General features: G+C 48.1%; 1 protein-coding gene across 3 annotated transcripts in view; it reads right to left on the bottom strand.

Moving 5' to 3' along the window:
• FHIT (fragile histidine triad diadenosine triphosphatase) overlaps window positions 1-13,207 on the bottom strand; it is a 927,448-nt gene that overhangs the window by 875,809 nt on the left and 38,432 nt on the right. For 2 of the 3 annotated variants that reach the window (XM_087923572.1, XM_087923571.1), the window contains exon 2: window positions 1,603-1,708. The exons of the other annotated variant lie outside the window; for it this stretch is intronic. In XM_087923572.1, the coding sequence (XP_087779698.1) occupies window positions 1,603-1,701 (99 nt within the window). In that variant the 5' untranslated portion in view covers window positions 1,702-1,708. The remainder of the gene's footprint in view (window positions 1-1,602; window positions 1,709-13,207) is intronic. 3 annotated transcript variants of the gene reach the window in all.

Here is a 13,207-nt window from a genome sequence, read left to right on the forward strand (position 1 = left end):
GAACATGTCTTCGCAAGGAACTATGCCGGAGACCCACTTTGGATTCCAGGAGTGATAGTAGCCATCACCGGTCCCAGGTCGTACCGAGTCCAGCTGGAAGACGGCCGCATCTGGAGACGACACCTGGACCAGCTAAGGAAGCGACAGGGTACCTTCGCCAGTGCCGGATCGTGGGCTCAGGTCGACCCCCAGGTGCCACACCAAACTCTCATCGAAGACCATGCCAGAAGCTCTTCGCCACCACCACCCGGACCAAGGGAGCAGGCAGTAGACCGGGACTGCCCGATGGGTCCTCCACCTGAACCAGCAGACGGGGCCACGACATCGCCGACCAGAAGCACTGCACCGGTACCAGCGCAAACCTCAGAGCGAGGCTGCACCCCATCACCAACCCTACCGGTTTCTTTGAACTCTGAGACACTTGGTAACTCACCGGAGTTACGACGCTCGGGGCGCCAGCACAGACCGCCCGCTTATTTAAATGACTATGCGTGTTCGCATCTGGGGGGAAGGGGTGTTATGTCCCTGGAACTTGCCAAAGTCCCCACCCAGGTCCGTTCATGCTGCGGGGGCGTTTGCTGCCCCTCATTGGCTGGCCTCCCTCGACAGCCGGCTATAAAAGCCAGCTGCAGGGTCCGGCCAGCCGCTGTTCGCTGTGAGCCTGCTCCAGGCAGGGCTAACACGTTCAGTCCTTTATTGTTTCAATAAAGTCTTGTTGCATCCATGCCCTGGTCTAGCCTCTCATTGCTCAACTACAACAGTTTCTGTTTTAAATTTGGTGCTAGCCTACTGCTGTGTTAGATGAGATTCTGCCGAAACGTCGCTGCAACTTTAAAAGCACAACTATAATGACATGGGAAAATCCCTGAACAAAGCTGAATACCATACATACATACATACATACATACATACATACATACATACGTATATGTTGTGGCTCCAATGCCTGAGCCTGCGTTGTTAGAGGAAGAGGACTCGGAAGATGAGGAGGAAGAATTGGGAATGCCTTCCTCCCCAGGACTTTCCTCTTCGGCAATGCCTTCCTCCCTGATAATACCTCAGGTTTCAGCAGATAACCAAGAGGGACAGCCTGAGACTAATCAGCAGGAGGAGGGCATATCGGAGCAGCCTCTGATAGGGAATCAAGTAGACGAATGCTGGCTTGATCCGAGGCAGCGTCGCAGGAAGAACTGTGAGCTGCAACGCAGGAGGCGCGGGCAAATCAGAGAGTGAGCTGAGTTATTGACACACCCCACAGGGGATAACAGTGGGTGTGTTTTCTCTGGGAACTCTGTGCGGGACAAAGTGTTACTTTTCGGTCAGGCTTCAGTGTGTTTTGTTTCTTGAAAGCTTTAGTGATTAATTCTTTTGGTTATCTTGTCGGACTTGGCAGGCAGCATCTGTTATACTGCCAAGAGCATTGTCTGCTTAAAGGAATTAACTCTGTAAATACTGAATTTTCTTGCCTGCCTTTATTTATCGGAGTTTGGACTTTTCATCTTCCTTGGATAGGTGAGACATAACATGTATGTGTGTGTATATATATATATATATATATATATATATGTGTGTGTGTTTTCTTAAGCTTTTGCGGGTACTTACATGTATGGTATTCAGCTTTGTTCGGGTATTTTCCCACATCATTATGGTTGTGCTTTTAAAGTTGTAGCAACGTTTTGGCGGAATCTCATCTGCCATCATCAGGGTTCTGTAGAGACAAACACAATCCTCGGGTGGGCGGGCAATGACAGCTTAGATGTTGACCTCGGTGTTGGTAGGGCACTTTGTATCAGGAGACTTTCCACCACCATTTCTTTCCCTTCTCCCTTGCTGCCGCAGCGTTTAGAGCAATGCCGCAGTGTTTGGCGCAGCCATGTGCAGCCAGCCAGGGCTCCTCCCTGCAACCAGAGCCCAGCGGAGTCACTCAGCTTCAGGCACTCCTGTCGCTGCCTTCCCTTTTCCTTCAAAGGTAAAGCCAATTATTTTAAAAACGATGCCCTACTACAACAAAGCCTCCCCTGCCCGAGAGGGCAGCCCAGCCCCACGTGGGGAGGTGAATCTCCCAGGGCCGCAGCGCAGGATCAGCTCACCTCAGGAGAAGCTCCCAGCCTCCATCCCTGCCTGGTGACAGGCAGACCACGAAGAGCTTCGCCTGGGGTGCCCAGCGCAGCTGACAGGCAGGCCCTCCTGCCCGGTGGCAAAGCTCTCGCCAAAGCAGCGAGCACCTCCCCACTGGACTCTCTGCTCATCCTGCCAGGGCCGTGCCAGAGGCATACAGGCTGGGCAGAGCAGGAAAGCGAGCCACAGGTGCGCGCCCGCCTGCCAAGCAAAAGAGCCGGGCCGACCTGAGCTTGGCTTCCTTCCCAAGTCCCTCCAGCATGAACCTGAAGGGGCCACCGGGAGAGGCTGCCCGAGGCAGTGATACCCGTCCCAGGATAAGGAGGTGAGGTGATGGCAGCGCTGCTTCCCTGGCCGGCAGAGAGAGCCCGAAGCTGCCCATCCTTTCCACCCCTTGCCCAGCCCGTCCCTGTGCATCTCCAAATGCGCCGGCAGCTCCAATGCTGGAGCGGAATGGGCATCAGGCAGAGGCGCTGACTCGGCAGGGCTCAGTTTGGAGGAGGATGTGGCGCAGGCCATCGCCTTGCCTCCCTGTTCATGGAAGGGTGGGCACTATCACTGCCTCGGGCATCGTCTCCCGGTGGCCCCTTCAGATTCGTGCTGGAGGGACTTGGGAAGGAAACCAAGCTCAGGTCGCCCCGGCTCTTTTGCTTGGCAGGCGGGCGCGTACCAGCAGCTTGCTTTCCCGGCTCTGCTCAGCCTGCATGCTCTGGCGTGGCCCTGGCAGGATGAGCGGAGGGTCCAGCGGGGAGGTGCTTGCTGCCTTGGCGAGAGCTCCACCACCGGGCAGGAGGGCCTGCTGCCCCAGGCGAACCTCTTTGTGCTCTGCCCGGTGCCAGGCAGGGATGGCAGCTGGGTGTGCCGATCCTGCGCTGTGGCCCCGGGAGATTCGCCTCCCCACATGGTGTTGGCCTGCCCTCTCAGGCAGGGGAGGCTTTGTTGTACCGGTAGCAGGTTGTCATTTTTAAAAGAATTGGCTTTGCCTTTGAAGGCGAAGGGAAGGTGGCGACAGGAGCACCTGAAGCTGAGTGTCTCCGCTGGGCTCCGGTTGCAGGGAGGAGCCCTGGCTGGCTGCGCGTGGCTGCGCCAAATGCTGTGGCATTGCTCTAAATGCCACGGCAGCAAGGGAGAAGGGAAAGCAACGGTGGATATGAAGTGATATGAAGTGCCCCACCAACACCAAAGTCAACACAGGCAGCACCATATCCGGGTATGCAACAAAACTATTTCCTAACGGCAACCCGCCTGCCATTCCCCCCCATTTCGCATGTTTAATATAGGCCTTAATTTGGGAGGAGGGGCTTAATTTGATTTTATGCCGATAAAACATGCTGGGCCTTCCTATTGGTGGAGGCCATATTGTTGGAGAAACACGGTATGTAGATTTTCATGGGTACAGGTATGCAGGTCTTGGCATGTTTAGGTCTTTTCCCATGTAAGATTGAGAGCATCTTGGCAACTTTTCGACGAGGCCCCACTCGCCATCTTCAGGCTGGTGCTTTCGGCTTTGTGCCAGTGCATGGAGAAGCTGAAAGCACCAGCCTGAGGATGGCGAGTGGGACCTCGCTGAAATGTCGCCAAGATAGTCTAAATCTTACATGGGAAAAGACCCGAACAAACCTAGACCTACATACCTGTACCCATGAAAGTCTACGAAATACACACACATACACACACACACACACACACACCTCTCTTTCCCTCCATTTACATACAACCACAATTGAGCTCCAAATTTTGGTCACTAAGCAAAACAGTTGTTAAGCGAGTTTTGCCCCATTTTACAACCTTTCTTGCCACAGTTGTTAAATGAATCACTCCAGTTGTTAAGTTAGTAACATGGTTGTTAAGTGAATCTGTGTTAGGGATATACCCCTAGCAAGATCTGCAGGGCAGGCAGGCAGGCAGGCAAAATATGTGAGATAAGTGTTGTGTAGCTTACACTCAGTAAAAGCAGATACAGTGCCAATTAAAGTAGTTTTTTATTCCAGCAATAGTTTAAGCATAGTCAAAAACAGTCCATATGTCATACACTTATTTCAGTCCGTCCAGGGATTATCAAGTTGCAAAATTCCAATGTCAGAAATGGTCAGTACACTTACAAAATAACAGTCCGGTAATTTATCTCTTCGCAGTAAAAAGAGATATGCAACAAACTCAGAAACTCCTCTCTTCCGTTTGCAACTCCAGTAATTGTCAGCAAAGCAGTCAGGGAATGTCAGCGTCTCATCAGCGTCTCTTGCTGCCTCTTATGGTGTTTTTCACACCACACCCAAATTACATGCTTTGTATTTAAAGTAACACACACTTTAAACTAAGAATCATAGCTTATATATTATTTTATCTTACCCAAACTAGTTAGGTGACCAATGTTATACCTAACAATCTGGCTTCCCCATTGACTTTGCAGGTCAAAAGGTTGCAGAAGGTGATCACATGGCCCTGGGACACTGCAACCGTCATAAATATGAGTAAGTTGCCAAACATCTGAATTTTGATCACGCGACTCCGAGTATCCTGCAATGGTCATAAGATATATATTTTTAATGCCACAGTTGTAATTTTGAACGGTGACTAAACAAATGGTTCTAAGTCGAGGACTACCTGTAAAACACTCTGATGTCATACGCAAAGGAGAGCCAAAGAACCTCCCATAAAATTATTTCAGAAATTATTCCAGAAATTCCAGAAATTCAAATCCATTCGATACCAATTGTGGTATTCTCATATGCCTGAATTTCAACAATGAACATGAAAAAGTGAATGCAGACACACAACCAGAGGTGGGATTCAGCTGGTTCAGACCAGTTCAGGCAAACCAGATGTTAAATTTACATCTGGTTCACCAAACTGGTAGTTGAACTGTTATGTCCCTGGAACTTGCCAAAGTCCCCACCCAGGTCCGTTCATGCTGCGGGGGCATTTGCTGCCCCTCATTGGCTGGCCTCCCTTGACAGCCGGCTATAAAAGCCAGCTGCAGGGTCCAGCCAGCCGCTGATCGCTGGAATCCTGCTCCAGGCAGGGCTAACACGTTCAGCCCTTTATTGTTCCAATAAAGTCTTGTTGCACCCAAGCCCTGGTCTAGCCTCTCATTGCTCAACTACAACACTGGCGACGAGGATGGGATGGCTACCAGAGGCAATTCGCAACAGCTGAAATCACTAAAATAACCGCTGAGCCGCAGCCGCGCCACCGGAGAGCTTGGTCAGCAAGAGCGAAATAGCGTCTGTAGCCACTTGTTAGCAAGCTACAGAGGAAAGTAAAGCGCTGCGAGCCGCAGCCGCTTGGCACAAAAAGAGCGCGAAATTCAAACGGCTGTCGTTTGGATTTCTAGCCGGAATACAGCGCGGTGCTGTTATTCCGAGCTACTGACACTCACGCAGGCGCGATTTTCAAAGCGCTATCAGAGGCGGCAAGCCAGCACCGCCTACGCTCTCCAGGAGCGCGAATTTCAAAACGCTGCCAACAGTCGTTGCAGCTCAGCCCAATTGTAGCCCAGAGAGAGAGCAGAGAGGTCTATGAAGCCTCTCCAGAGCTGAAGTCACTAGACTAACGAGAGCACAAGTGCCATTTGTGTCCCAGAGAGATTTCTCAACAGCATATCACGCAGGAGTCCTCATCATGAACTCCAACCCAGCCTTCCCACCGTTCAAACCGGAAGAAGAAAAATGGGAGTCATACAAGAATCGTTTTAACCACTACATCGACGCTATCGGTCTGGCTGATGCTGGGGAGCACAGAAAAAAGTCATTCTTACTCAGCTATTGCGGAGCCATCGTTTTTGATACTGCCACAGAACTCGTCGCTCCACGTGAGTTAAAAAATGTCCCCTGGCCAGAGTTGCTAGAAATTCTCACCAACCATTACTCCCCCAGGCCCTCACAAATCGCGAGGCGTTTCACCTTCCGGAGGAGGAAGCAAGCAGAAAAGGAAACCGTCAATCAGTATATGGCCGCCTTGAGGACTGCAGCCCTCCACTGCGGGTTCGGGAACTATCTTGATGACATGCTCCTCGACCAGCTCGTCTGCGGGGTCAAAGACCTTCACCTCCAGAGGCGACTACTCGCCAGGAAGGACCTCAACCTATCCCAGGCCGTCGAGGAAGCCTTGGCAGCAGAGCTGGCAACCCAGTCCGCCACTGAAATTCAAGGCCCCCGTTCCCAAACAAAGCTGCGCCACCGTTCATGCAGAAGAGGTAGTCAACGAAGACGACCCTAACGAGCAAACAGACATCCACCGCCTCACCCATGCCAAACAACCACAGGCAGGAGCCAGGCTAGAAACCAACAGCGCACCCAAACACATCATCCTATGCCTATCCTGTGGAGGACCTCACTCGAGAGCTACGTGCAAATTCAAGGGTGCCATCTGTAACCAGTGCCACAAAAAGGCCACATCGCTAGAGTCTGCCAGGCCGCGCACAACTCAGCACAAAAGGTTCCTTCCTTTTCCCATTCTGGGCCTCAAAGGCAAGTACTCAATTGTCACACTTGCTACCATGCTAACCACACCTGTCACTCTATTAGTAAAATAACACTTTCCGTTCTATTAGAAGGTAAACCTTGTCGTATGGAGGTTGACACGGGTCAGCGCTCTCAATCATCTCTTGGAGCACCCTCAAGAAAATCCAGCCCAGACTATCCAGAAACCAGCTCCAGAAGTGCCAGATCTCCTTGAGGGATTACCAGGGAAAAGACATTCCAGTGCTCGGCAAAGGCAAGTTCCTTGTTAATTTTAAAGCTTTTAAAGGCCACCTGCCTCTAGTGGTAGTTAACAGCAACCTCCCCAGTCTTCTGGGGCTTGATTGGTTCCCCTACCTCGGCCTAGGGTTAACAGGAGTCCATGCTGTCTCAGCTTCTGACACTGACTCCTTATTCACTGACTACTCAGACGTATTCAGCAATGAGTTGGGGTGCTATAAGGGGACCCCCATCTCATTTGCAGTTGACCCCCAAGCGGTTCCAGTCCGGCTGAAACCGCGCAGAGTCCCATTCGCCATTCGGCCTAAACTGGACGCAGAGCTCGATAAATTATTAAAGCAAGGGGTCATCGAGCCGACAGACTTCGCCAAATGGGAGACGCCAATTGTCACACCCCTCAAAAAGGATGGCAGTCTGAGAATTTGTTCTGATTACAAAACAACAATCAACCGCTTTCTACAAGTTAGCGCGTACCCAGTCCTGGTCATTCAACATTTACTGCATACCTTTGAGCCTGGCAACATTTTTGCCAAATTGGACATGTCGCAAGCGTATCAGCAGTTCCCCGTTGGCGACCAAACGGCGGAACTGCAGACCATTGTGACTCACAGGGGTGCCTTCCGGTGCAAGCGTCTCCAGTTTGGCGTAAGTGTTGCCCCGGGGATTATCCAATCCCTCATGGAGCGTATACTACAGGGCCTCCCTGGTGTAGTACCCTACTTGACGACATATTGGTCTCGGCCAGGGACAGACCCCAACTCTTCCAGAGAGTCAGAGCAGTGTTAGACAGGTTCAGACAGCATGGCCTCAAATTAAAAAGGAAAAATGTGCCATTGCCACTAGACTGGTGGACTTTCTGGGCTATAAGATTGACGCCTCAGGCATCCACCCCCTAGAGTCCAAGGTCAAGGCAATTCATGAGGCACCCACGCCAACCACTAAAGCCGAGCTACAAGCCTTTTTGGGATTATTGAACTTTTATGCATCATTTCTACCTCACAAAGCATCAGTAGCAGAGCCTCTACACAGGCTCTTAGATAAAAAAGCACCTTGGCACTGGGGACACAAGGAAGACACTGCTTTTCGCGCAGTCAAATCACTGCTCACATCTGACGCGGTCCTCATTCAATTCGACCCACACCTTCCACTGGTACTAGCCGCGGATGCTTCCCCTTTTGGGATTGGCGCCGTATTAAGCCATAGACTACCCAACGGCTCTGAGGCACCGATTGCCTTCTTTTCCAGAACGCTCTCAGCAACAGAGCGTAACTATAGTCAGATCGACAAGGAGGCTTTAGCCGCAGTGGCCGCGGTTAATAAATTTCATGAATTCCTGCTTGGCCACAACTTTGAGCTAATCACGGACCACAAGCCTCTCCTGGGTCTTCTTTCCGGGGACAAGCAGACTCCACAAGTGTTGTCTCCCAGAATGACGAGGTGGACTTTGTTCCTGGCGGCCTATTCGTAGAAGCTCATCCACCGCCCAGGAAAAACGTTAAGTCACGCAGACGCCCTCAGCCGCTGCCCCCTGCCAGCTCCAGCAGAAGACCCGGCCCCGGTCCACGCCATCTTCGATGTCACCGAGATTGACCTCCCTGTCACCGCTCTCGACATCGCCACCAAATCCAAGACGGACAAAACCATCGCCCAGGTACTGGACTGGGTGAGGAGGGGGTGGCCGGGCTCAAACCTCTCAGCCGAATTCACACCTTTTAAGACCCGTCAACAGGAGCTGTCTAGCATACAGGGCTGCCTGCTGTGGGGCACCCGGATGGTTATTCCGGCCTCACTTCGCACACCAGTCTTAGAGGCACTACACGAGGGCCACCCGGGCATCGTCCGGATGAAGGCGTTGGCACAAAGCTACGTCTGGTGGCCGGGCCTGGACGACGACATCGTCAAGTGGGTAAGCTCATGCCAACCCTGCCAGGAATCCAGACCATCCCCTCCAGTCACCACCCCCACAAAGTGGGAGAGCGCCAACGCACCTTGGTCAAGGCTACACATTGACTTAGCGGGTCCGATTCACAGCAAGACCTTCTTGGTGGTCGTAGATTCATACTCAAAATGGATCGATGTGGCCCAACTATCCACAACCACCACGATAGCAGTTACCAAGGCTCTAACTCGCCTATTCGTAACACACGGGTTACCAGACACCATTGTTTCAGATAACGGCCCCCAGTTTGCCTCAACAGAATTTAGCCTTTTTGCCACAAATCTTGGCATCCGACATATCTTCACGGCTCCCTTCCATCCTGCCAGCAACGGATTGGCAGAACGAGCCGTTAGATCCACAAAAGAAGCATTAGCCAGATTCAGCAAAGAAGATTGGCATCACAGGCTCTCCCATTTCTTGCTGAGCCAACAGTCGACCCCTTGCATGGTCACCAACAAGTCCCCTGCAGAACTTCTAATGGGTAGGTGCCTAAGAACTGTGTTGGATAGGCTCCACCCTCACTATTGTCCTGACACCCCTCTCGCTTCAATGATGGGGGTCAGAGATTTTGTCCTGCAGGAACTCGTATTTGCGAGGAACTATGCCGGAGACCTGCTGTGGATCCCAGGAGTGATAGTAGCCATCACCGGCCCCCGGTCGTACCGAATCCAGCTGGAAGACGGCCGCATCTGGAGAAGACACCTGGATCAGCTAAGGAAACGACAGGGTACCCTCGCCAGTGTCGGATCGTGGGCTCAGGTCGACCCCCAGGTGCCACACCAAGCTCCCATCGAAGACCATGCCAGAGCCACTGCACCACCTACACCCGGACCAGGAGAGTTGGCAGTAGATCGGGACTGCCAGATGGGTCCGCCACCGGCACCAGTAGACGGGACCACAACATCGCCAACCAGAAGCACCACACCGGTGCCAGTGCAAACCCCAGAGCGAGGCTGCACCCCATCACCAACCCTACCGGGTTCCTCGGACTCTGAGACACTTGGTAACTCACTGGAGTTATGACGCTCGGGGCGCCAGCACAGACCGCCCGCTTATTTAAATGACTATGCGTGTTCGCATCTGGGGGGAAGGGGTGTTATGTCCCTGGAACTTGCCAAAGTCCCCACCCAGGTCCGTTCATGCTGCGGGGGCGTTTGCTGCCCCTCATTGGCTGGCCTCCCTCGACAGCCGGCTATAAAAGCCAGCTGCAGGGTCCAGCCAGCCGCTGATCGCTGGAAGCCTGCTCCAGGCAGGGCTAACACGTTCAGCCCTTTATTGTTCCAATAAAGTCTTGTTGCACCCAAGCCCTGGTCTAGCCTCTCATTGCTCAACTACAACATGAACCATCTGGGCAGCGAACCAGTTGCCCAGCCCTTCACACAACTGAACATTTAAACTAGAAATGCATCAGCATTTCAAGGGAGGAAACTTTCTCCTTTAGAAGCTTCTACATATCTGAAATCAAAATGAAGAGAACATAGATAGATCAAATTACTTGTTCTAAGATAAAAGCCAAATTTGAAAATGGCATGACATGAGAATCATACCATATGAATAGAATACTAAACAAAATTCCTATCCTATCTTTAGCACCTTATGGGGGGAAAGATTCTAGAGGTTTCTTTATCTTTTGCGTTGCATCTTTGAATTTTATTCCTCTTTTAGCATTTCCATATCAATACATTTTCCTTCTTGATAATCAGTGAGAATTACTCTCCACAATAAATTTTGACTTCTCCAAGCAACTGTAGAAGGTTAAATTTAAAATGACAAAATATTTATTCTATTAAAAGATTGGTCTCACTTTCTCAGGAGAATAAGAAAACATTTATAAAAATACTTGGAACAGCCTGTGTCATTTCTCTTCCTGAATAGGCAGCGGTATCATGTTCCACTTATCACACTAACTACATCCACTGTTAATCCCATTGTAATTCGCTCAAATTAATTGTCTATTTCCTGGCTAATCAACTCCTACTTAGTGCCAAATGTTAAGTGCCGTAGTAAAACCATCACCTCCACTCTAGTTCTCCATGTACAACATATGATGGGATTTTCCAGGACAAACTGTTCATAGTGTCAAAACTTTTTTTCTCATGAAGATGAAAGAACAGAAGCAGAGAGAAATACCTTGGCCATGGTAGCACCAAATGTCAAACTTTGGGTCTGGAATGGCTTATTGTACAGCAAAAGTCATTTTGATCTGTTTGTGCAACAAGAGAGAACTAAAATATTATGATGAAAACTAACTGAGCCCACTGGTCTGACCATTGTTACACAAATTATATTTTCCCCTCATTTTTTATTCTTTTAGAGAAAACATTTCCATAGCTAACAATTCACAGCATGTTGACAGAAACAGCCTCCTATGTGAATTGGAAGATATAACAATTAATTACGAAATTCCAGACTAGTCAAAAGAAACAATACATTCCAAGAATCAGGGCACAAAATATGGAAAGTAAATACAAAGGAGATATGTCTATGGAGATTCTCAATCATCCAGGTCATGGTTGTCTCAAAGGGGCTTTTTCCCAAAAGCAACTGGACTTTCTTGGTTTTTTACCTTGAAAATATTTAGCTTTTCATCCAAGTTTCTTCAGTTCTCTGAACATGTTTTCAAGGAAAAAAAAACTAAGAAAGTTCAGTTGCCTTTTGGAAAAGCACCTTTGGGACCAAGGAGGTATATTTCAGTTCGTGTGGTCCTTACAGGTACTTCTATGCTACTTCAATTGAAAGGGGAAGAAGTTGCTCTCCATCAATATAAACGGATTAAATTCATTATCAAAAAGAAAAAGGATATTCTCAAAACTTATTCAACATAACGCAGATATAATATGTCTTCAAGAGAGACATATTTTGAAAAATGACGAAAGACATCTAATTTGTCCAAAATTAGGTAAACTTTTTACAGCACCGGCCGACAAACACAAGAAAAAAGGAATTGCAATTTATGTAAAACAAGATGTAAAGGCAGAATTAATCTGGTCGGATCCCGAAGGAAGAACTCTGGTTATACAAGTTTGGATAAACCACATCACATTTTTACTTGTAGCAATCTATGCCCCAAATGATGACCAGGGGAAATTTTTTAAACACCTTCACCAAAAAATAGTAGGCTTTGAAAAAAGAAACATTTGCTTGATTGGCGATTTTAACTCCATTGCAGACTACCAGAAAGACCATAGTAATATGGGGAAAAACAAGAAGGGGAAAAGGGAACTTTCTGCAGCATGTAAGGAAATGTTGAAAGAGCTAAATTTAAAAGATCTATGGAGGGAACGGAATCTTGAAGGAAAACAATTTACATACTATTCTAACCCACATAAGACTTGGACCAGAATAGATATGGCTTGGATGGATTTGGACTTGGCTAATGAAATAAAAGAAATCAAAATCCTACCGAATGAATGGGCTGACCATAACCCAATACAGCTAATTTGGAGAGATAGGAGACGAATAAAAAAAAGATGGACACTAAACAATCAAATTGTAAATGAAGAAGAGTATATTAATAAACTGAAAGAGGAGCTAAACTATTTTCTAAAGGATAATAATAATGAAACAACTTCAAAACAGAACATTTGGGATACTATGAAAGCAATTATAAGAGGCACAACAATTTCCTATAATGCTATGAGAAACAAGAGAATTTATGCCCGACAAAACGTGTTACAACAACAAATCCAAGACTTAGAAATACAATTACAAAAAACCCCTAAGATCCAAGGACTACAAAATCAGTTAATACTAGCCAAACATAAGCTGAATTTAATTGAACAAGATAAAATAGAAGTTAGCTTGAGAAGGTCCAAACAAAATTATTTTGAACACGCCAATAAACCAGGAAGATGGCTATCTTATAAACTTAAAAAAGAAAAAGAAAAGAGATTGATACACCAATTAATAGATGAGAAAGGCATCCCACAACATGAGATTGAGAAGAAAAAGGATATTATATTAAACTATTTTCAAAGATTATATAAAAAAGAAGAAATCAATGAAGACAAAATAAGAACTTATCTGGAGAATACGAATGATAAAACAATAGGGGAAGGAGACAAAGAACTACTAAATAAGGATATTACATGGTCTGAGTTAAAATCTGCAATGGAAAATCAATGTAATAATAAATCCCCTGGTCCAGATGGGATTCCAGTAGAATTGTATAAAGCCACAATAGATTTAGTAGGGCCTCTGATGCTGGAAGTGTTTAACGAAGTACTTTTGGCTGCCAAAATGCCAGACTCATGGAGGGAGGCGTTGATTGCGTTAATTCCGAAGGAGGATGTGGATGCCAAATATATCAACAATTATAGACCAATCTCACTTTTAAACGCCGATTATAAATTATTTACCTCAATTATAGCGAATAGAGTAAAACAAGTTTTAAATTTATACATTCATGAAGACCAAAATGGTTTCCTTCCATTCCGCCAAATTAAAAACA

The sequence above is a fragment of the Pseudonaja textilis genome, chromosome 2, assembly GCF_049901715.1.
Source record: "Pseudonaja textilis isolate UNSWEBS1 chromosome 2, rPseTex1.2, whole genome shotgun sequence".
Lineage (NCBI taxonomy): Eukaryota > Metazoa > Chordata > Lepidosauria > Squamata > Elapidae > Pseudonaja > Pseudonaja textilis.